At 45.9% G+C, this 23,439-nt stretch overlaps 1 protein-coding gene and 1 pseudogene across 2 annotated transcripts in view; one reads left to right on the top strand and one right to left on the bottom strand.

Moving 5' to 3' along the window:
- The window catches only part of LOC146501199 (kinesin heavy chain-like), a 78,544-nt gene that overhangs the window by 43,792 nt on the left and 11,313 nt on the right, over positions 1-23,439 (bottom strand). The window contains exons 7-22 of one of the 2 annotated variants that reach the window (XM_085135347.1): positions 13,069-13,156; positions 12,850-12,974; positions 12,658-12,762; positions 12,366-12,514; positions 12,115-12,263; positions 9,974-10,143; positions 8,276-8,344; positions 7,991-8,197; positions 5,905-6,051; positions 5,635-5,823; positions 5,402-5,519; positions 5,206-5,282; positions 4,994-5,103; positions 4,697-4,798; positions 4,317-4,377; positions 124-195 (exon numbers count right to left, since the gene is read on the bottom strand). In XM_085135347.1, the coding sequence (XP_084991473.1) occupies positions 124-195; positions 4,317-4,377; positions 4,697-4,798; positions 4,994-5,103; positions 5,206-5,282; positions 5,402-5,519; positions 5,635-5,823; positions 5,905-6,051; positions 7,991-8,197; positions 8,276-8,344; positions 9,974-10,143; positions 12,115-12,263; positions 12,366-12,514; positions 12,658-12,762; positions 12,850-12,974; positions 13,069-13,156 (1,938 nt within the window). Of the gene's footprint in view, positions 1-123; positions 196-1,198; positions 4,378-4,696; positions 4,799-4,993; positions 5,104-5,205; positions 5,283-5,401; positions 5,520-5,634; positions 5,824-5,904; positions 6,052-7,990; positions 8,198-8,275; positions 8,345-9,973; positions 10,144-12,114; positions 12,264-12,365; positions 12,515-12,657; positions 12,763-12,849; positions 12,975-13,068; positions 13,157-23,439 lie in introns of both variants that reach the window. The other variant, XR_014869792.1, reaches the window with a different exon arrangement.
- On the top strand, positions 13,680-21,642 carry LOC146501200 (uncharacterized; annotated as a pseudogene).

The following is a 23,439-nucleotide window of genomic DNA, read 5'->3' as shown; positions in this document are numbered from 1 at the left end:
ATAAGCTTATTGTAAACCTGGAGCAGCGACAGCATTCAAAGCAGGAAGTGACATCAGCGATTGTGTGACGAATCAAAGCTCTGCTGCTCTGAATCTCAAAGTAAAGCTACTTTTTATTCTTACATTCTTGATTCGAGCTCCGATGTCGTCGATGAAGAGTTTGCGAAGGTTGTTGAGCATCTGCAGCTCTTTGGCCTGTTGGAGGAAACAGAGACTCAGCTGGTCTCACATCAGCAGTAAGAGATTTTGGACTTTATCATTTTGCTTCTGTACATCATCACAGAGGAAACCAAGAATCCAGCATGTGACTGAAGAGTAGACTTTCAGACATTTAACAAAAGTATACCCAGGAACTAAACTCTACTCACCCGCTCCACAGCAGCACCATTTGTGGTGAGGTCTGTGTGGTGATCTTTGCCGGGCCTCCTGAAATCACTCTCTCTTTCATTTTGTCCACATTGATTGTGACTTTTGGATCTACACCTGACTTCAATCTGTGACATGTCCTTTCTGTAAACGGACTAAACACCGTAACTGATGGGACCAACCACTGACATGTCATCTGGAAACCACAATGTGGTTGGTGCTGGATCTGACTGTACAGTCATGTGTAAACAGTCTAAACAGCAGCGAGCTCAGGACACACCCCTGAGGTGTGCTGACTGAGATTGTTTTTCATCTGTGGCTGCCATTTTGAATTCAAAATCCTGCTCCTCACATACAAGGTCTTAAATAATCAGGCCCCATCTTATCTTAATGACCTTGTAGTACCATATCACCCTATTAGAGCACTTCGCTCTCACTCTGCAGGCCTACTTGTTGTTCCTAGAGTATTTAAAAGTAGAATGGGAGGCAGAGCCTTCAGTTTTCAGGCCCCTCTTCTGTGGAACCAGCTTCCAGTTTGGATTCAGGAGACAGACACTATCTCTACTTTCAAGATTAGGCTTCAAACTTTCCTTTTTGCTAAAGCATATAGTTAGGGCTGGACCAGGTGATCCTGAATCCTCCCTTAGTTATGCTGCAATAGACGTAGGCTGCCGGGGGATCTGCGTCACCGCTGTCTCGGTGGAGTTTAATAAACTTGGCCGTCTGCTCCTTGCTATCTAAAATATAACAGGACACTGGAGGAAACTCTCGACCGTCTCACACTTCTGTTTAATCAGTTTTCTGTTTGACGTTTATTCAGCTGTGTGAAAACCACCCGAGGGATTAATAAAGTTTTATTTTATCTAATCTAATAACTTTAATCTCAGCCAAACCGATTTACTCACGAACAAATAAAACACTGAAAAAGCCCAACAATAACATTTTAGGTTGTCTAAGTGACTTATATATCACGTTTAACCTGAGTAGCGAACGACCGCAGTGATCTGGAAATGATGTGCCGGGAGTTTGCGGTTCTCGGCGGCTTCAGTGACCCTCGAGCTCTCGGCGAGCTATCGAGCTGGTGGGTAACAGACGTCTCCGAAAACGTCGAAGCACTTTTAAAAATATGTGATATCTTGATAAACCGAGCAGATATTTGATGTTTACACAGCTACTTTCTCGCCTGAAAATATGTTAAAAGTTTATTTTGTGACCCAGAAAGATTAATAAGAGTAATATTAAAAACTTAGTAGCTGCCGCCATTGTTGGAAACTGGAGTTTGGCTGGGCCGCGCTATGAACTCTGGGATATGGTAGGCCACGAAGGACACACCTAACCCATCCTTCAAATTTGGAGAAAAGGAGGACGCATTTGTCGGCTGCATTCGGAGGAGTCTACGAGTTTGGACAGCCTTCGCCGCGTCGCTGTGACGTAATCGGCCTACAAATGCGGCCTCAGGAGGATGCAGCCATGAATTTGGACACAACCTATGTGTTAACAGACCTCTCTGCATTGAATCATATCTGTTATTAATCTCTGTCTCTCTTCCACAGCATGTCTTTATCCTGTCTTCCTTCTCTCACCCCAACCAATCACAGCAGATGGCCCCGCCCCTCCCTGAGCCTGGTTCTGCCGGAGGTTTCTTCCTGTTAAAAGGGAGTTTTTCCTTCCCACTGTCGCCAAAGTGCTGCTCATAGGGGGTCATATGATTGTTGGGTTTTCTCTGTATGTATTATTGTAGGGTCGACCTTACAATATAAAGAACCTTGAGGCGACTGTTGTTGTGATTTGGGGCTGTATAAATAAAGCTGAATTGAATTTTGTCAGGAAGCTGAGAACCCAGTTGCAGGTTGCAGTGTCCACATCTGGAAGCATCAGTGTTTCCACCAGCTGCTGTGACTCTGGTGTTTTCCTCTCCAGGTGTGACAGCATAAGGTGGTGCGTGGTGGAGATGGTATACTCTGTGGATAGACTGGTTCTGTATGCAAATTGAAGGGTATCCGGGTTTATTGGGAGAATGTCCTTGATGTGCTTCAAAAACAGCTGCAACAGTAAGCATTTACTCACAATTGGTGTGAGGGCCACAGGCCTAAAGTTATTTAAGTATGCTAGGTTTGCTTTCTTTGGGACTGATGATGGTGCTTCTTGATGCATCTCAATCATCCAGGTAAGTAAATCTCCAAAAGTTGATTCTGTTCATCTGGACGTAAGTTTTGTTGGAGAAACGTTTCGTCATCATCAAGGTGACGTCTTCAGTCTCAGTTGACTGCAGGTTTATAATCTTATAAACAGGATCGGGTCCCCGACACAAACAGAGTAACATAGTGTAGCTGTTAAGTGCAGGAGGATTGGAAGGATTTATAATCGGGGAAACCAAACAACCTCTGGCTAAGAGGACAGCACAACACAGAAGAGCCACCTCGTCAGGCCAGGACTCTGCAGTCTGTTCACACCTACAGGCCAGTGGACACTCTTTCAATGATGAGGATGTAACATCCTGGACAGGGAGGAACGCTGGTTTGAGGGCGGACTCAAGGAGGCCATTTACGTGAAAAGGGAAAGACCATCTCTGAATTGAGGAGGAGCCTAAGGGTACATCTGTCACCATCTTACTGTGATTGCAGCCATTCCCCAACTCTCTGTGAATGGGACTCATGGCCATTGATCAGTGGTTGTTGATCAATGGTCATGAGAATTTGCATAATTATGATGAAGGAACTGACCTCACAGCCCATTGTTCCTTCAGTGGGCTGGTTTCAGTCATTATGCAAATGTAATGTTTGTAAGATTGAGACTGAAGACGTCACCTGATGATGACGAAACGTTTCTCCCACTGAAAACATCCAGATGAATAGAATCAACTTTTGGAGATGATGATGGTGGTCTTGAGGCAAACTGGCACAATTGCCTGCCTGAGTGATGTGTTGAAGATGTTTAAATTTCTCTGCACAGTTCTGTGAAAGATGCCCAGGAATGTTGTCTGGTCTTGCTGCCAGTTGCCCTGTGGCAGTGGAAGTATCTGTGCCTTCTGTTAACCTTAAACTGTGCATAGAAGTTGTTCAGTTTATCTGGTAGAGAGTGGTCGAAATGTCTTATCATCAGGGAGGGGGGCTTTGTAGTCACTAATCTGCGTAAATAGACTGCAGAGTCCTGGCCTGACGAGGTGGCTCTTCTGTGTTGTGCCATCCTCTTATCCAGAGGTTGTTTGGTTTCCCCGATTATAAATCCTTCCAATCCTCCTGCACTTAACAGCTACACTATGTTACTCTGTTTGTGTCGGGCACCCGATCCTTGGGGTGGATCAATTTTTGGCGCAGCGTGTTTTGGGGTTTAAAAGCCACAGAGACCTGGTGTTTAGAAAAAATGTGTCTCAATTGTTCCGATACTCCTGACACGTACGGGATCACTACAGGTTTTCTCTTAGGCAGCGGTTGTCCTTCTCTCCTGGATCGGCTGGAGCTTTCTTTAGGAGCCTTTCCAGCTCTGACAAAAGTCCAGCTGGGATAACCACATTTACTCAGGGCCTTCTTGATGTTCTTCTGCCTCCCTGGCTGCTGTGTCAGTGGGGATGGTGTTCGCTCTGTGTTGTAGCGTCCTGATGACGAAATGAAATTGAAAAATTTAATTGGAGGCCCTTAACTGAAGAGCTTATTTGCAGACTTTCAGGAGTAATCCTTTATGCAGCGCCAAATCACAACAACAGTCGCCTCAAGGCGCTTTATCTTGTAATGTAGACCTACAATAATACATACAGAGAAGATAAACAGAACCAACTTTTATGGATTTCCTTACCTGGATGATTGAGCACACATTTCAACAGTTCATGCAAAATTTTAGTTGAATTGAAAATCTGCACTTCAGACATAGATTGATGTAACACCCAATGTGGTGCTGCACAGAAGCACTTCTGGACCCAGAGCATCTATGCCAGTGAAAATATAATCTCATACCACCGTCTCCTCCAAACCCTTCAGGTCTTCTTTGGCTTGTTCTCTCTTCTCGTTCACAAACCTGAAGACACAAGCAGAGTTTAGCATGACAGAGCTGAACTCCGTTTACACCCACTGCTTGTTAATGTGAGTTCACTGATTGGTCAGAGAAACGGTAGGTGGAAGCAGAAGGAGGCGACATGATACAATGATGTCATCTGAGCGCCGCAGGAGTTTAAATGCGAAAAATAACATGATAAATAAATATATGGTTTCTGTCTGACACACTTAGACGTCACAGATTATATCGTGAACTGAATGTGGACACAACCATGTCTGATGGCGCTAAAACCTCAATCACGATGTTTGAGGCGACTGCAAGAACAGAGGGACAAACGTACATGAGCTTTTGAAGCTTCTGGTCTTTGTTCTGATCCTCTGCTCTCAGTTTGTCCAAGTCAGACTGAAGCTTCCTGTTTTCCAGCTGCAGAGCCTGATTCACGCTGAAAGAAACAAAGAAGCTGGAAACAGCTGGCTCGACACTCTGACAAAACACATGCTTGAAACAAAAATCTGGCCAATAACAAATCTCTTTAAAATGAACGATGTGACTGAACCCAGAACAGCTGAAAAGAGTCTGAGAGCAGCTCAATCACTCAGTAATATCAATAACCAATCAATAATAATCAATAACTCACTCTTTGAGTCGGTCGACGTCTCTGTGTTTCTGATCGATCTCATCTCGGAGTCGACTCAGCTGTTTGTGATGAACCTCCCGGTGGTTCTCCATCTGTTCCTCCAGCGTTCTCTATAGAACACACAGCGACATTTCCATCACCTCTATCACTGATTTACCTTTGACAGATTGTTGATTGTTACTTTGCTCACAGTGACATCACGCCATGTTTACCTTCATCTCCACAACATCCTTCAGCTGGCTCATGTGTTCTTTCTCTTTGTCCATCACTGTCAGTTCGTGCATTTGACCTGCTCACACGCAAACACAGAGTCTCTTATTGTTTCTACCTGTTCACCTGTGATGGATTTTTTAAAATACCTGTTAGCCAATCAGAGTTTACCGTTTCCTGTAACCATGGCAGTATTACCTTGAGCGCGGAGCTTGGCGACCTCCTCCATCAGAGCATCCTGACTCTCCTCCAGCTGCCTCTTCTTCTGCTCCACCTTCTGGAGGTCATCGGTGAGAGACCCCAGCTTTGCCCGGAGCTGCACAAGCAGACACACAAACAACCAGCACAGGTGAATTTATCATCACACCTGTTCAGACAGGCTGTGTGTGTGTGTATGTGTGTGTCTCCGTCTCAGTTTATATTTGTCTCACCTGCGACACGAGCAGCTGGCACGTGCTCAGCTCCTTCTCGTTCGCCTTCATCTTGCAGGTGTTTTCTGTCAGGTTGACCTCCAACTGTTTGCTGCGGTTCACCAGAGATTTGACTTCAGACTTCATCTTACTGATGTAGAGTCGGGCAGAGGTGAACTCTTCCTCCATCACTCCACTCACTTCAGTCATCTGAAGAGACAGAATCAGAGTTTGTTTTCAGACACATGAAAAGTAGAAGTAGATGAGAAGAAGAACTAGCTTGAGACTCACAGCTTTGAGCTCGGTGGTTCCGAGAACACTGCCGATCTCACTGAGGTCTCTGAGCAGCAAACTGACGATCTCCGCTGACCTCCTCTTATGATGAGAGCTGAGCTCCTGCAGGGAGGACAGCTCCCTCTGAACAGCCTCCAGACTGACCTGGAAACACAGCAGGTTCATTACACATCCAATCCAAACATCAATCCATCCATCCATGCATCCAAAAATCCATCAATGCATCCATCCAAAAATTCATACATCCAAACATCCATCCATCCAAAAATCCATCCATCCATCCATGCATCCAAAAATCCATCCATGCATCCATCCAAAATTCATCCATCCAAACATCCATCCATCCAAAAATCCATCCAGCCAGACATCCATCCAAACATCCATCCATCATCCATCCCCATCCATCCAAACATCCAAAAATCCATCCATCCCCATCCATCCATCATCCATCCATCCATCCAAACATCCAAAAATCCATCCATCCCCATCCATCCATCCAAACATCCAAAAATCCATCCATGCATCCATCCAAAAATTCATCCATCCAAACATCCATCCATCCAATCATCCATCCATCATCCATCGATCCATCCATGCATCCAAAAATTCATCCATCATCCATCCAAAAATTCATCCATCCAAACATCCATCCATCCAAAAATCCATCCATCCAGACATCCATCCAAACATCCATCCATCCAAGCATCCATCCATCCAAACATCCAAAAATCCATCCATCCAATAATCCATCCATCCATCATCCATCCATCCATCCAAACATCCAAAAATATATCCATGCATCCATCCATGCATCCATCCATACCCATCCATCCATCCATCCATCCATCCATCCATCCAAACATCCAAAAATCCATCCATCCATCCATCCAAACATCCAAAAATCCATCCATGCATCCATCCAAAAAATCCATCCATCCATCCAAACATCCATTCATCCAAAAATCCATCCATCAAAACACCAATACATCCAAAAATCCATCCATGCATCCATCCAAAATCCATCCATCCAAACATCCATCCATCCAAAAATCCATCCATCCAGGCATCCATCCATCCAAGCATCCATCCATCATCCATTCCCATCCATCCAAACATCCAAAAATCCATCCATCCAAGCATCCATCCATCATCCATCCCCATCCATCCAAACATCCAAAAATCCATCCATGCATCTATCCAAAAATCCATCCATCCATCCCCATCCATCCAAACATCCATCCATGCATCCATCCATCCAAACATCCATTCATCCAAAAATCCATCCATCCATCCCCATCCATCAAAACATCAATCCATCCATCCAAACATCCATCCATCCATCCAAACATCAGTCCATCCAATCATCCAAAAATCCATCCATCCAAACATCAGCCCATCCAAACATCCAAAAATCCATCCATCCAGACATCCAAACATCAGTCCATCCAAACATCCAAAAATCCATCCATGCATCCATCCATGCATCCATGCATCCATCCCCATCCATCCAAACATCCATCCATGCATCCATCCAAACATCCATCCATGCATCCATCCAAACATCCATTCATCCAAAAATCCATCCATCCATCCATCCATCCCCATCCATCCAAACATCCATCCAAACATCCATTCATCCAAAAATCCATCCATCCATCCCCATCCATCAAAACATCAATCCATCCATCCAAACATCCATCCATCCATCCAAACATCAGTCCATCCAAACATCCAAAAATCCATCCATCCATCCATCCAAACATCAGTCCATCCAAACATCCAAAAATCCATCCATCCATCCAAACATCAGTCCATCCAAACACCCAAAAATCCATCCATCCAAACATCCATCCATCCAAACATCCAAACATCAGTCCATCCAAACATCCATCCATCCAAACATCCATTCATCCATCCATCCAAACATCCATCCATCCAAACATCCATTCATCCATCCATCCAAACATCCAAACATCAGTCCATCCAAACATCCATCCATCCAAACATCCATTCATCGATCCATCCAAAAATCCATCCATGCATCCATTCAAACATCCATCCATCCCTCTGACTGTGGACTCACAGTTTTGTGAGCGAGCTCATCGTTCAGCTGTTCATTGCAGCGGTTCTTATTCTCCACCTCCTGACTCTTGTGGTCGTAGTTGACAGCCAGCTCCTCCAGTGCCTGCAACACCTCTTTCACCTCCTCTTTAGCTGAATCGCTTTCCCTCTGCAGGCGGGACAGCTCCTCCTGCAGCCGCTCATAGTCCTGGCGGATAGATGCCAGCAGCTGGTGGAGAGCTATTGATTAACCTGTGATCCATCGATCAGTGGATAGTATGGAATGTAACACTCAGGTGAGACTCACCTCATCCTGGTCGATCAGCTGCTGTTTGAGTTTCTCAGACATCTGACTCTGCTGGTTGATCTCATCATCCTAAACATCAATCAGACAGAGTTTAATGATTTAAACATGTCTTCCAGCTAGTTACCACAGCAGGTGTTAAGAAGACTGACTGTACAAAACCAGACAAGATCTGACCCATCCATGCAACTTGTGACAATAGATAATTTCACACACTATCCAGAAGACACTGTGTGCTTTCCGGGGTTACTGCACATGCTGGAATTTTGGCGTGGACTGTCCATTGATCCCTTGGCATTTTACTGTTACCTTGTTAAAATAAAACCCTATCATCTCATATTTCCCGATGGGAAAATGGGCTTACTCATCAAATACTGAATTTTGGGTGTGTGGGATCCAAAGTCAAATAATTATGACCACTATAACCTAGAAGTGGAGAGGATGTTTTGACCCGGCATAAATTATCCACTACAGATCGACTCTGGGTTGCCTAGCAACACAATTATTGACATGACTAAGAGCTAGCTATTTGTGAGTGATCAATAAATATGTAGGTGATGGTGACAGGGTGGGTCAGAGCGGGAGTCTATGACCGAAGCGGTGCAGAGCAGCAGAGGAACGGCAGCTGAACTAATCAGAGAATCCAGAGTGTTTAGAACTACCTGGAGAAAATAATGAATGAAATCCGGGTTAGAAAGGCAGAATCAGACTTTGACTGTTCTACTTTTACAGTAATTATTTATTGTTATTGTTACTAAGTGTTTCTTACTTTTTTGTAGCAGCGGTGAAGCCAGTTTTAAAATTCAGATGCTCATTGCCTAAGGGAAGCATGTATAATGTAAACAGAATTGGTCCTAGCACTGAACCCTGTGGAACTCCATAATTAACCTCAGTGTGTGAAGAGGACTCTCCATTTACATGCACAAACTGGAGTCTATTAGAAAGATATGATACAAACCACTGCAGCACAGTACCTGTAATACCTACAGCATGTTCTAATCGCTCTAATAGGATATTATGGTCGACAGTATCGAACGCTGCACTGAGGTCTAGCAGGACAAGCACAGAGATGAGTCCACTGTCAGAGGCAGAGACTGCAGGTTTCCAACCTTATAAATAGGACATTAGCACAATGACTGAAACCAGCACCACTAACTAACACTGGGTTGTGAGGTCAGTTTCTTTGATATGATGTTCATTACATCAAGAAGGCCCTGAGCAAATGTGGTCATCACAGCTGGACATTTGTCAAAGCTGGGAAGGCGCCTAAAGAAAGCTCCAGCTGATCCAGGAGAGAAGGACAACTGCTGACTAAGGGAAAACCTGTAGTGATCCCTTTTAAAAATCTTTTGTTCTGCAGTCAAAGCTGCCGTCATGAGACCTCCACAATCCTTTAAAACGGGGGTCCCCAATCCCAGTCCACGAGGGCCGGTGTCCCTGCAGGTTTTAGATGTGTCCTTGATCCATCACAGCTGATCTAAATGGATAAATTACCTTCTCAACATGTCTTGAACTTCTCCAGAGGCCTGGTAATGAACTAATCATGTGATTCAGGTGTGTTGACCCTGGGTGAGATCTAAAAGCTGTAGGGACACCGGCCCTCGTGGACTGGGATTGGGGACCCCTGCTTTAGAAGAAAAGCACTGCTGTCTTTGAGCTTTTAAATAGTTTGGCCTCACACAGGGTACAGGTGCGACTCACTTTGTCGTCCAGCTGCTGGTACAGGTCAGTGATGAGAGTCTCGTACTGCGACTTCTCCTCCACAGACAGGGCGACAGGGGGCGGAGCCAAGCTGTCAATCGCTGCTGCTGTCTCGCTGCTGCACTTCTTGTTTCTGTTGCTCAGCTGTTCCTCCACAGGTACAGACTCACCTGGAGGAGTCAAAATTACTGATAATAGAATCAAATCAGGATCCATGAATAAAACATTGGCCACATGCTCACATCACAAGAGATGGAGCTGCAGCTGAGAGTCTTATCGGTGAGCTGCCAACAGAAACTAAACAGGAATTCAATCAGACGCAAGACGAAGGCTCAGACACAAACAGCTCCACTCTGACAAAATATTAAGAGACTCTCCATCATAAACGGTTCACAGTGACAGCTTTCCTAAACAAACTACTACCACGTGTACAGTATAGCAGCCTCTAGTGGACAGGTGAATAGCCGCATGTAAAACGCTCCCTGGTACTGTCACCGCCTTCTCTAAAACGAGTTTAAAGAGAACTGATCAAAGCGTGACACAGAAACCTTCAAACGGAAACCTTCAAAGTAGGGCTGGGCCATATCATACCGTTCACGGTAATACCGGTATAATGTTGGGCAATGATAAGAAAATGAAATATCGCGATAGAATATGGTGATACGTGCATGCGCAGTGCCTTTGTTTTCATAAGCACATGGCAGAAAAAGCATGGCAGAGAATGAGAAGGGCGAAAGCGGATCGTTGATCAGATGAACCAAAACTGGTTTGTAAAAATGCTGCAGCTTCACTGGTGTGGAACTGGTTTAGCTTTCGTCCGTCAGATAAACAACAAAGCACTATTTTTGGTAGAGCATGCTAGCGGGCCGTCGTTATTACCGTGTTGTTTGGAAAATACGGCTCACTTAAAATCAATCCTTTGATTTTTCTGAAAGTCGACAGAGCCCCTTATAATCCCGTGTGCCTTATGTATGAACTCTGGTTGTGTTTACTGACCTCGAAACTATTTTATGTACACGGCGCTTGAAAATCTGTCAAATGTTTCAGTGCGACTTTGCTAAGCTACGAATCCGCACCGCTTGATGGATTGTTGGAGCATTACGGCTATTGTAGGCGGAGCCTCGCGGAGTGATACGTACTGTGCTGCAACATAATGTTACCGTATTGTGTGTGTATGACCTCTTTTTAAGTGTTGTGGATATTATACATGGTTATGCTGAGGATATGTCGGCCAGTTTCCACTGGAAATGCCTTTTGGTTAAACTGTCAGCGAGGAATTTGCATAATTTTTTGCACTAATAAAGTTGTGGAGTTGTAAAGTATTTTTTCTTGTGTCAATTATATCGTCAGTTATATCGTTATCGCAAATTTTCAAATGTATATCGTGATAAATATTTTTGGCCATATTGCTCTGTCCTACTTCAAAGAGTCCTGAAGTGAAACCTTTACAGACTAAAGTAACACAAAGATGGAGGCAGACGTTAACTTCCAGGAGGAAGAAAATGCTTTTAAACTTTCTTTTGGAACAAAGCTGGTAAATGTTAAAGGATGAGTGTTTTTTTATTATCATTAAAGCTCATTTAGGAAAAGCTGCCAGAATATATGCCCAGAGGCTGTCACGTGGGGAGACTTGCTGATAGGAGTAGTTTGATGTCAGAGGGTTGAGTCCAGCAAAAATCATGATCTTTCTCTAACCGAACTCTTTTGGTACCAGAACCAAATGTGAAAAAAAGTGCAGAATGCGTTCGTGCCACCACCAAATGACCTGCCTTCCAAAACACGTGACAGATTTAAGATGACGTAGCAGCAAGATGCAGCCTCACTCCGCCTTTGTGGAAACTGTGGACTTTAAAGCACATACATCGTTTACAGCTGTTTCCTGGATAGTCACATTTAGTGCAGGAAGAAAACTAAAAAAACAAACAAACATGATGCCCCTTTGCTGTTGGTGGAAAATGCACCACATCAACCAATCAGATTATTTGACAACATGGGCATTCGGTAGCTCTGAGTAAAAAGTTGTGCCAGCGGTGCGAGAGAGCAATATCAATTGTGGGTTTTGAGCTGTCTGGAGTGTGCAGGCAGATTGAAGTATAAATGCCGCCTCCAGGTGAAAACCCTGAAGTAACATCTTTTTTCACCTTTCCTCCAGCGTTTCAGCTCATTCTCCAGTTTCTGGATCATGATGTTCAGACTCCTGTTCTTCTCTTTCTCCTTCTCATACTTCTTCTTCCACTCCTCGGCGGTCAGCTCCAGGTTCACAGACACTGTGTTCTTTATGGTTTTAGCTCTGAAACAACAGGACGCGGAATGAAGAAACACTCAGATCTGTGGAGGACGTACTTTGACCACAGTACTCTGCTTTTTCCTCTGATCAGGTGACTTGCCGTACCTCTGTCCAAACATGAGCGTGGACTTGGTTTCAGCCTCGTTGTAAACAGACGGCGAGCAGCAGATTATGATGGTAGTTCGACAGTTTCCACCCAGAGAGTCCTGAAGGATCCGAGTCATCTTACTGTCTCTGTATGGAACGTGGGTTTTCTAGAGACACACGAGACACGTGACAATCACTTCACCTGAAAATCAGGTGAGCTGTGACGTTTCTGTCAAACAAATCAAGTTAAATCCAGAATATTTCAGGCGTACATGTCAGAGACCTGAAGATCGGAGACATGAAGACTCACCGTTCCTTCACTCAGGGCAGCGATGACGTTCCCCAGAGCAGACAGAGACTTGTTGATGTTTTTAGCCTCATCCAAAACGGCGCCCTCTGCTCCTGTTTTACTCACCTGGATGGCAGAAAGCACAATCTAGGTGTCAGCAAGCAGAAATTTACAGAGAACAGGTGCTCACTGAGTGTGATGGAGCAGTGTGACCTTCTCGCTGCCTGCCAGGTCCACCAGGTAAAGTTTCCCTGATAGCTTCATCTCCGTCTCCACGTTCTCCTGTTTGATGTTGATCAGAAAAATGCTGTGACTGCGAGAGCTGTGCTCGTTCATGTCTGCATGAAGAAGAAACCCCATTCAGTAAACTGATCCGAGCACAAACACACAATGGTCGGGGCGGAAGTATCACATGTACAGGTGAAGACTTACTGGTCACAGCGACGTGTCTGTTTGCTTTTCCTTCATCGATAACGTCCATCACCTCCTCAGGACTAGAAACAAAGCGCTCCGTGCAGCCCTGACAATGAAACACACATCAGTAGAGTATCAGCAGCAGGACGCTGCAGACATGCGGTAAATATGGCTGTTTGGATGCGGCGTGCACCCACAGCACACCTGTGAGACTCAGAAGACAAACAAAATTCTCCATAAACTGAACGAATAAAATATATCAATATATTTTCTGTGACAACCAGATCCAGGAAACATGACCTGCTCCTCACAAAGGTTGTACTTCCCCTTTTGTGAGTGTGGACGCTTCCTCTCTTTGCTCTTTAAATGCTTTGCTTCTTTTATTGATTTTTATGTTGGTTTTTTCCCTTTTTTCCGTATGAGCTTACCTGCAATAGCTTTTGGTCACTTATAGATCATTAGGACTAAAGTGTTCTTAACAGAAACAGCAACATTTTTAAAGTTACCTTATCCTCAGCACTCTGTGTGTCTGTGGCCTACACACAGCTGAAGCCTGATTACAGCGTCTGGGCACCGAACAGCCTCAATAGCTTGGAAAGGTGCTAACCGCTAGGCTAACTAGCAACAAGATGCCTCCCCACTCCACAGATGACTACCACAGCCTCCTGCAGAAGATTGCAGTACTGGAGACAAAAATTCATCGCTTAGAAGTAAACGTGGAGGTAAATGGACTGTGTAGAAATGAAACAACCTTGCCTTTGATGCAAAACAATGGCGATGAGCAAGCTAGTACACAGCCAAGGAGCACAGATAACATGACCAAGAAAGTAGACTCTGTGCATTATACTAAATTCTCAAGCAATAATCCCCTCTTGGACTGTCTTGGTGCAAAACCAAGACATAAATCATGTCTCCTGGAAGGGGGAGGACCAAGGGCATAGATTTGGTTTTGGAATTGGTGGGGACGGATGATTCAACCACCGAACCCTGTTTCTTATTTTTTTCCTTTTTGTCTTTGCTTCTTGATTAAAAGAAAGGAGAAATATACTTGCCTACATATGCTATTCTACATGCTTTTTAAAAATTACAATTCATAGTTTTATATGTGAATTATATAATGTTAAATTACTATTAAACAAATGACTGACTAAGTATTTTAGACTTTAGTTTACTTCAGCCATTTTCCATATAAAAAGTGAGACATGTCAATTCAGATTCTTTGTCAAATATACACTAATGAATCAATTCAGCAGCCTAACAATTGTCATGATAATAAATACTAGTTAATCTACAGCACCAAATCATCAGTCAGTCACCTGTGACCTCGCCTCTTCACCTCTGAGCTACAACATAGCAGAGCTGCCTCTGTCACCTGATAAATAACAGTGAGACGTTCCACATACACTCCTCCGTGAATCGCTACCTTATCGTGGTGGAGGGGTTTGTGTGTCCCAGGGATCCCACGGGCTATGTTGTCTGGGGGCTTTTGCCCCCTGGTAGGGTCTCCCATGGCAAATTGGTCCTGGGTGAGGGACCAGACAAAGAGCGATTCAGAAGACCCTTATGAATAGAACATCGAGGGAACAGTTTACCCTGCCCGGGATAGGGTTACCGGGGTCCCGCCCTGGAGCCAGGCCTGGGGAGGGTGCCCGAGGGCGAGCATCTGGTGGCCGGGCCTTAGTCCATGGGGCCCGGCCGGGCACAGCCCGAAGAGGAGACATGGGCCCATCCTCCCGCAGGCCCACCACCCGCAGGAGGCGCCATAGGGGTCGGGTGCATTGTGTGCCGGGTGGCGGCCAGGAGCGGAGGCCCTGGCGGACTGACCCCCGGCTGCCAAGACTGGCAATAGGGACATGGAATGTCACCTCTCTGGTGGGGAAGGAGCCTGAGTTAGTGCGTGAGGTTGAGAGGTACCGGCTAGATATAGTCGGGCTCACCTCTACGCATGGCTTGGCTCTGGAACCAGTCTTCTGGAGAGGGGCTGGACTCTGTCTCAGTCTGGAGTTGCCCCTGGTGAGAGGCGGCGGACTGGGGTGGGTATTCTAATATCCCCTCGGCTTGCTGCCGGTACGTTGGGGTTCTTCCCAGTGGACGAGAGGGTTTGTTCCCTGCGCCTTAGGGTCGGGGAACGGGTCCTGACTGTCATCTGCGCTTATGCGCCGGGTGGCAGTTCAGAGTACCCAGCCTTCTTAGAGTCCCTGGGGGGGTGGTGCTGGAAGGTGCTCCACCTGGAGACTCTGTTGTCCTGCTGGGAGACTTCAATGCTCACGTGAGTAACGACAGCGAGACCTGGAGGGGCGTGATTGGGAGGAACGGCCTCCCTGATCTGAACCCGAGCGGTGCTTTGTTATTGGACTTCTGTGCTAATCACAGTTTGGCCATAACGAACACCTTGTTTGAACATAAGAGTGTCCATAAGTGCACGTGGCACCAGGACGCTCTAGGCCGTAGGTCGATGATCGATTTTGTAATCGTATCACCAGACTTGCGACCATATGTTCTGGACACTCGGGTAAAGAGAGGGGCTGAGCTGTCAACTGATCACCACCTGGTGGTGAGTTGGATCAGGTGGCGGGGGAGGACGCTGGACAGACCCGGTGCACCTAAACGCGTAGTGAGGGTGTGCTGGGAACGTCTAGCAGAGGCCCCAGTCCGCGAGATCTTCAACGCACACCTCCGGCAGAGCTTCAACAGCATTCCGAGGGAGGCGGGGGACATTGAGTCCGAATGGACCATGTTCAGCGTCGCCATTGCCGAAGCTGCTGCATTGAGCTGCGGCCGCAAGGTGGTTGGTGCCTGCCGTGGTGGTAATCCCCGGACCAAATGGTGGACACCAGAGGTGAAGGGAGCCACCAGGCTGAAGAAGGAGTCCTATCGGGCTTGGTTAGCCTGTGGGACTCCGGAGGCAGCCGACAGGTATCGACAGGCCAAGCGGAATGCGGCTCGGGCAGTGGCTGAAGCAAAAACTCGGGTGTGGGAGGAGTTCGGAGAGGCCATGGAAAAAGACTTTCGGACTGCCTCGAAGAGGTTCTGGCAAACCGTCAGGCGTCTCAGGAGGGGAAAGCGGTGCTCTACCTGCACTGTGTATAGTGCTGGCAGAGCGCTGCTGACGTCGACTGAGAAAATTGTCAGGCGGTGGAAGGAATACTTCGAGAACCTCCTTAATCCCACTGACATGTCTTCCGAGGAGGAAGCAGAGTCTGGGGATGAGGGGAAGGACCCGCCAATTTCCGGGGGCGAGGTCACTGAGGCAGTTAAACAACTCCTTGGTGGCAGAGCCCCTGGTGTTGATGAGGTCCGCCCCAAGTTCCTGAAGGCTCTGGACGTTGTAGGGCTTTCCTGGTTGACACGCCTCTACAATGTTGCGTGGAGATCGGGGGCAGTACCCGTGGACTGTCAGACCGGGTTGGTGGTCCCCATCTTTAAGAAGGGGGACCGGAGGGTGTGTTCCAACTACAGGGGGATCACACTCCTCAGCCTCCCTGGTAAAGTCTATGCCAGGGTGCTGGAAAGGAGAGTTCGTCCGCTAGTCGAACCTCGGATGCAGGAGGAACAATGCGGTTTTCGTCCTGGTCGCAGAACACTGGACCAGCTCTTTATCCTCTCGAGGATACTTGAGGGTGCATGGGAGTTTGCCCAACCAGTCTACATGTGTTTTGTGGACTTGGAGAAGGCATTCGACCGTGTCCCTCGGGGTGTCCTGTGGGAGGTGTTGCAGAAGGATGGGGTGTCTGTCCCATTGCTACGGGCCATTCGATCCCTATACAACCGTTGTAAGAGCTTGGTTCGCATTGCCGGCAATAAGTCGGACTCATTCCCGGTGGGTGATGGGCTCCGCCAGGGCTGCCCTTTGTCACCGGTTCTGTTCATAATTTTTATGGACAGGATTTCTAGGCGCAGCCAAGTGGCAGAGGGCTTTCGCTTTGGTGGCCTCAGAATCTCATCTCTGATTTTTGTGGATGATGTGGTTCTGTTGGCTTTATCAGGTGAGGGCCTCCAGCTCGCACTGGAACGGTTCGCAGCCGAGTGTGAAGCAGCGGGAATGAGGATCAGCACCTCCAAATCTGAGGCCATGGTTCTCAGCCGGAAAAGGGTGGAGTGCCCACTCCGGGTCGGGGATGAGTTCCTGCCCCAAGTGGAGGAGTTCAAGTATCTCGGGGTCTTGTTCGCGAGTGATGGGAGAAGGGAGCCGGAGATCGACAGACGGATTGGGGCTGCAGCTGCAATAATGCAGACGCTGCACCGGTCCGTCGTGGTGAAGAGGGAGCTGAGTGTAAAAGCGAAGCTCTCAATTTACCGGTCGATCTACGTCCCTACCCTCACCTATGGCCACGAGCTGTGGGTAGTGACCGAAAGAACGAGATTGTGGATACAAGCGGCAGAAATGAGCTTCCTCCGAAGGGTGGCTGGCCTCTCCCTTAGAGATAGGGTGAGAAGTTCGGCCATCCGGGAGGAGCTCAGAGTAGAGCTGCTGCTGCTCCACATCGAAAGGAGCCAGCTGAGGTGGGTCGGGCATCTGACAAGGATGCCCCCTGGGCGCCTCCTGGGTGAGGTGTTCCAGGCATGTCCCACCGGGAGGAGGCCCCGGGGCAGACCCAGGACACGCTGGAGAGATTATATCTCTCGGCTGGCCTGGTAACGCCTTGGTGTTCCCCCGGATAAGCTGGAGGAGGTGGCTGGGGAGAGGGAGGTCTGGGCCTCTTTGCTTAGGGGCTGCTGCCCCCGCGACCCGGCCTCGGATAAAGCGGATGAAGATGGATGGATGGATGGATGGATGGATGGATGTTCCACATACATGCAGTCACACATGTGCTTCAAATACAGTCATGAACCAACAAGTCATCATCCAGTTTAACCTGTGACCTTGTGTCACCATTACTCTCTGAGCTTTGTGTTGGTTCTTCTGTCACCTGACAAATAGGACAAACATGACAATAAGAATAAAATGTGGAGCTGCTTCAGTGTTTCTGTCAGTTTGTGCAGATCTTGACTCATCAGTAATGTTTGTAGGCTGAGTGCATTTTTAAAACAATTTGTGCAAACTGCACTACAAGGTGGATATTTGCAAAATCATGACTACCTCATGACATTTAGTCTCAAAAATTAACCTATGAATATGTCAGTGCCATTAGGATGAAATTATTGTGTCACCAACATTTTAATGTTAGACATAAAATTTTAACAGCCTCTGTAAACTAATATCCTGGCTGCTCGAGGCTGCTGTTTTCTCTGACAGTTTCAATCAAAATTAGAAATGCTGCTCTGAGACTGAGAGAACTAATAGTGCTGCATGTTGTGCAGTTAGTTTCCCAAACACGTTATTCATGGTTACAGTTTTAGACTGATGTGGGCCAAAGCCTAGCATAGCCTGTAACGTTATTGTGACACATTTTATGAGTGAACTTGGCTGTAAGTGACTTACAGGTTTCTTTGAAAAACACTTTCTTACATCCAGGTTCTTCCTCTTTGCTGCCGTCCTCCTCCCCTCCTCGCAGTGCAGGCTTGCCGCTGCTAAAACTAAACAGAGCTCCCTGAAAGGCTCAGCCAATCAGTGTTGCCAACTCCTCAGTAAGGAAAATCGCTATTGGCCGTCCTAAAAGTCGCTAGAAGTCGCTAAATGACGTCATCACCTAATTTGCATAATTGGTCATGCTAATATAATTGTAACCTACATTGTTGGAGAGAGAAATAACATCGTGGAAGAGACAAAGTGAGTAAAAAACGTCCTAAATGCATTTAGAATTTATTTAGAACTACAAATTAAATTTCTTTTAGCAATTATTGTTTTTTGTAATGTCACAATTCCAACCCTGCTCCTTTACCCGGGCTTGGACCGGCAAAAGTGACCCGAAATAGGCACTCTGGTGGAGTTAGTGTGTGTGTGTGTGTGTGTGTGTGTGTGTGTGTGTAAGTAAGTAAGTAGTTTTAAACCTCGTGATCAACAAAACAGCATAACAGTAAAAGAAGAACTGAGTGTGTTACAGTTAGTGCGGGAGCAGCGGCTTCGCTCATGCACGATTCATTTGCAGTTTGGAAGCATAGGTGTGAACATCTCCTGCCTGTGTGTCTGCAGATACTCTGTGCATGGACTCATTTACTCTGTGCATGGACTCATTTCTGTTAGCAGCGGGGGGGGGGGGGGGGGGACTATCCTCCGCCGGTGAGTGCTTTGGAACAGGCGAGGTGCCCACGGCAGCATCTGCTGCTTGTTGAGAGTAAAAGCGATACCCGCTTTCACGTCAAAAAGTCGTCATAAATAAGTCTCCAATAGGGCACAGCGAGCTGAAATCTCTGAAACCGACTGGCCTTCACTTCCTATGAGACAGAGAGGCTCTTCTACCCCTGTGTACGAGAGGAAACAAGACTGGACAACCGTGAATAGGAAGGTTAACAACAAACCTCCAAAACAACTGAATGTGAAACTGCAGAACAGATTTGCTCCACTATCAAAGGACCCTGGATCTATATCGGACAACCGTCCATCTAAAAGTAGCGAAGTAAGGTCTGAAAATCTGTTGCAAAGTAAAAGGCCACAGGGAAAGAAATTCTTCAAATTGCAGATGAATATCCAACTGTGACGAACATTGTTCTGCATACAGGGTCAAACGATGTGTCCAAACAACAGTCGGAGGTTCTGAAGCGGGACTTTACTGGATTATTAAATACTGTAAACTCTCTGAATGCAGCTGTATTCATCAGTGGACCTGTACCGCCCGTCAGAGGAGGAGATGCAGGTTGTTTGCACTGAATAAATGGCTCATATCAGCATGTACTGACCACTCAGTGCATTTTATCAACAACTTTAATATTTTTTGGGAACGCAGACATCTGTTTAAAGCAAATGGATTTAATTTTAACAAGTCGGGGGTGAAACTGTTCACCTCCAACTTGTTTTATTCCACACGTCATCCATCTGTGCTTGGTGCCAAGGCTGAGATAAACGAGGAGTTATCTCATAAAGAGGAACAAACAGTACTCCAAGAACAGACAAAGCCCAGCAGAAACCTCGAGGAGGAGCTCCATCTGCCCCCACCCGGGAAGAGCTTCAGAAAGGAGAGACATCTGAGGCAAGAAGAGGGGTCCCTATTTGCCTCCAACTCTCTCAACAACACCAACGACCAGGACCAGGGACCACGACCTTCCCCAGTCCCCCAAACCCCTGACAGGCCATCCCCCTCCTCCCCCTCCCTTTCTCCCTCCTCCCCACACCTGAAATTCACTGAGGAGATGATGGAGCGGGTCAATGCTGGGCTCAGATCTAACCCCCGGCCCAATCCCTTTTTGTCCCCCATAAACCCCCCACCAGAGCGGCCAAAGGTTCACCATCGAGCCCCGCCCTCAACAGAGCAATCGAAGTCACATTGCCCAGCCTCGCCCCCCTTAGTTCCTCCTTAACACCTTCATGCTCTGTCTCCACAGTCTGATGTGTGATGTGTGAAGGGTCCGGGCTGCGAGGATTATGGCAGTGGTGACTTTTCCCAGGAGAAGCTGGGACCCTGTTTACTAGAAGGTTTTAACATTTCTGTAGTTTTAGGTGACAGAAGGAGACATGTGGCCTGGTCAAAACACAGAGAGCTGCACCCTAAAAGATCTTTAAATATAGTAAACATACCTCGTGTGCCACAGACTGCTCCCAAACACGAGGGGACAAATAATACCTCTAAAACACTAAAGTTGGCTTTATTAAACGTTAGATCTTTAGCTGGGAAAACATTTTTAATTAATGATTTAATCACTGAGCACAGCCTTGATTTTATGTTTTTAACTGAACCAAAGTAACAGTGGAGCTGTTCTCATCGAGACGACCCCTCCTAACTACAGTTTTATCAGTGAGGCCAGGGTGAGCAGGAGAGGAGGGGGGGTTGCTGTCTTATTTAATGACTCATTTCAATGTAAGCAGCTATCTCCTGGAAGTTTTCAGTCTTTTGAATATGTGGCTTTACAGCTGAAGGCCCCATCCACAGTTGTGTTTCTTAATGTTTACAGGCCTCCCAAATACTGCACAGACATTTTAAATGACCTCAGTGAACTGCTGTCTGTGATCTGTGTTGGTTTCGACTGTGTAACTATTGTTGGGGATTTTAACATCCATGTGGACAACCCTCAGGACAAAGGGACTAAAGACCTGAGTAACACTCTGAGCAACTTTGGGCTGACTCAGCATGTAACAGAGGCCACACACAACAGCTCAATTACTTCTTAAAACAGAATAACTGCTATGATGCCTTCCAGTCAGGTTTTAGACTGAACCACAGCACTGAAACCGCTCTGACCAAAGTGTTCAATGACACATGTCTGAATACAGACAGTGGAACAATGTCAGTCTTAGTTTTACTGGATCTCAGTGCAGCATTTTATACAGTCGACCACAACATATTACTCAAACGACTGAAGAACTGGGCAGGTCTTTCAGGAACTGTACTAAACTGGTTCAAAACATACTTAGAAAACAGGAAATACTTTGTATCAACAGGTAACTTCACATCTGAGCAGACAAGTATCACATGTGGAGTTCCCCAAGGCTCCATCTTGGGACCCCTTCTGTTTAACATTTACATGCTCCCACTGGCACAGATTATAAAGAACAACAAAATAAACTACCATAGTGTCACGTAAAGGAATGTTATTTTACTGTTACTGTGTTATTATTCACATGCACGATCATTATTTCATCATTACTTCATTAGTCTGTATCACTTATCATCAGGTTATCATCAATATTATCATGTATCATTTATCATTTAGTATATAATAACACATTCTAGATATAATGCTCTATCATTCATAGCACCAGCATAGATGTGGGTCCACAGTAAGTCAGATGAGGACACTCAACTTTCGGTGGCCTGGACCTACAATCTTACACAACTGCACACTCGTCTTACACAATTGTTATGTTCCCAAATACGGATGATTGGAAACATCTGGTTTTAAGTCTGGGAAAGAGTTGTTGTTCTGAAGAAGGTGACTCCCAGGAATTGTTCTGACGTCATAAAGGCTATAAAGCTTGTTGTAGCGAACAGAAAGGGAAGTCCAGCTTCCCACACTGTATAATACGTGTGTGTTTAATAAATCACTTTTTGGACACCCCCTAGGACTCTGTCTGCGCTTACTTTCCTTTCCAAATCAAAAAGAACCTTACATTTTGGTGCCGAAAACCCGGTTTGGGGGGAAAGAAGACGCGCTGCGAGGGAGCGGAGTTCCTCGGGGGTGCCAAAAGACGGGGGAATCCAGGAGGGGACCCACTGAGTGACAAAAACCCGGGACATAAAAGGTCAGTACCACCTGTTGAATAATTTTTATCCAAAGGTACTAAATGCGAAGTTAAAACTAAATTGAATGTTCACTCAGGGGGGCCTTCTGCTGGGTTCTGTCCGTAGTGATTTTATTTAATTAGGATAATTAGTGGTAAAAGTTTGATAAAATTCTCCCAAAAGTTATTGCGGTTTATTTTAGAGGGTTTTTCTGTGTTTTTGGTGTGGTGTTTTTTGTGGTGTTAAAGCTAAGAGGCTTGGTTTATGTGCCTTAAGAGAGAGTGTGGAGTTAGATGCCAAGCACTCTTTAAGGTTAGGGGAATGCAGATGACACACAGATATATATCACAATGTCACCAGGAGACCGAGGCCCTGTACAGGCTCTTGGTAAATGCATTGAGGAAATTAATGACTGGTTGTGCCACAATTTTCTCCAGCTAAACAAAAACAAAACTGAGGTAATAGTCTTTGGAGCCAAAGAAAAATAATTACAGGTCACCAGAGAACTTCAATCTATACACCTAAAAACCACAAACCAGGCGAGAAATGTGGGTGTAGTGATGGATGCAGACCTAAACTTAGAAAAACACATTAAGACTGCAGCTCATTCAGAGCTCTGCTGCTCGAGTCCTCACTAAGACCAAAAAAGTGGACCACATCAGTCCAGCTCTGAGGTCTTTACACTGGCTGCCTGTCCGTCAGAGGATAGACTTTAAAATACATCAGTGACCTCCTGACTCAGTATGAACCTTCCAGATCCCTCAGGTCATCTGGATCTGGTTTTTTTATTAGTTCCCAGAGTCAGAACCAGACACGGAGAAGCTGCATTCAGCTTTTATGCTCCATAAATCTGGAACAAACTCCCAGAAAGCCTCAGCTCAGTGGAAAAACTCAGTTTATTTAAATCCAGGTTGAAGACTCACCTGTTCTCAGCTGCATTTGAATAAAACACCAAATCCTTAAAAGTTTTTCTTTTAAGCTTAAATTTCAAAACTTACATTTTAACTACTGATTTTATCTACTGTTCCTTTTTCTCTTTTTCATTTTAAATCATGCTTCTTAGTTGTTTTTGTTTTTTAATGTCTCTGTAAAGCACTTTGAATCACCTTGCTGTTGAATTGTGCTATACAAATAA

Source organism: Neolamprologus multifasciatus, chromosome 16 (assembly GCF_963576455.1).
Source record: "Neolamprologus multifasciatus chromosome 16, fNeoMul1.2, whole genome shotgun sequence".
In the NCBI taxonomy this organism is placed as follows: Eukaryota; Metazoa; Chordata; class Actinopteri; order Cichliformes; family Cichlidae; genus Neolamprologus; species Neolamprologus multifasciatus.
Note: the sequence above shows the minus strand (reverse complement) of the source record. Positions and strands in the feature narration are given on the sequence as shown.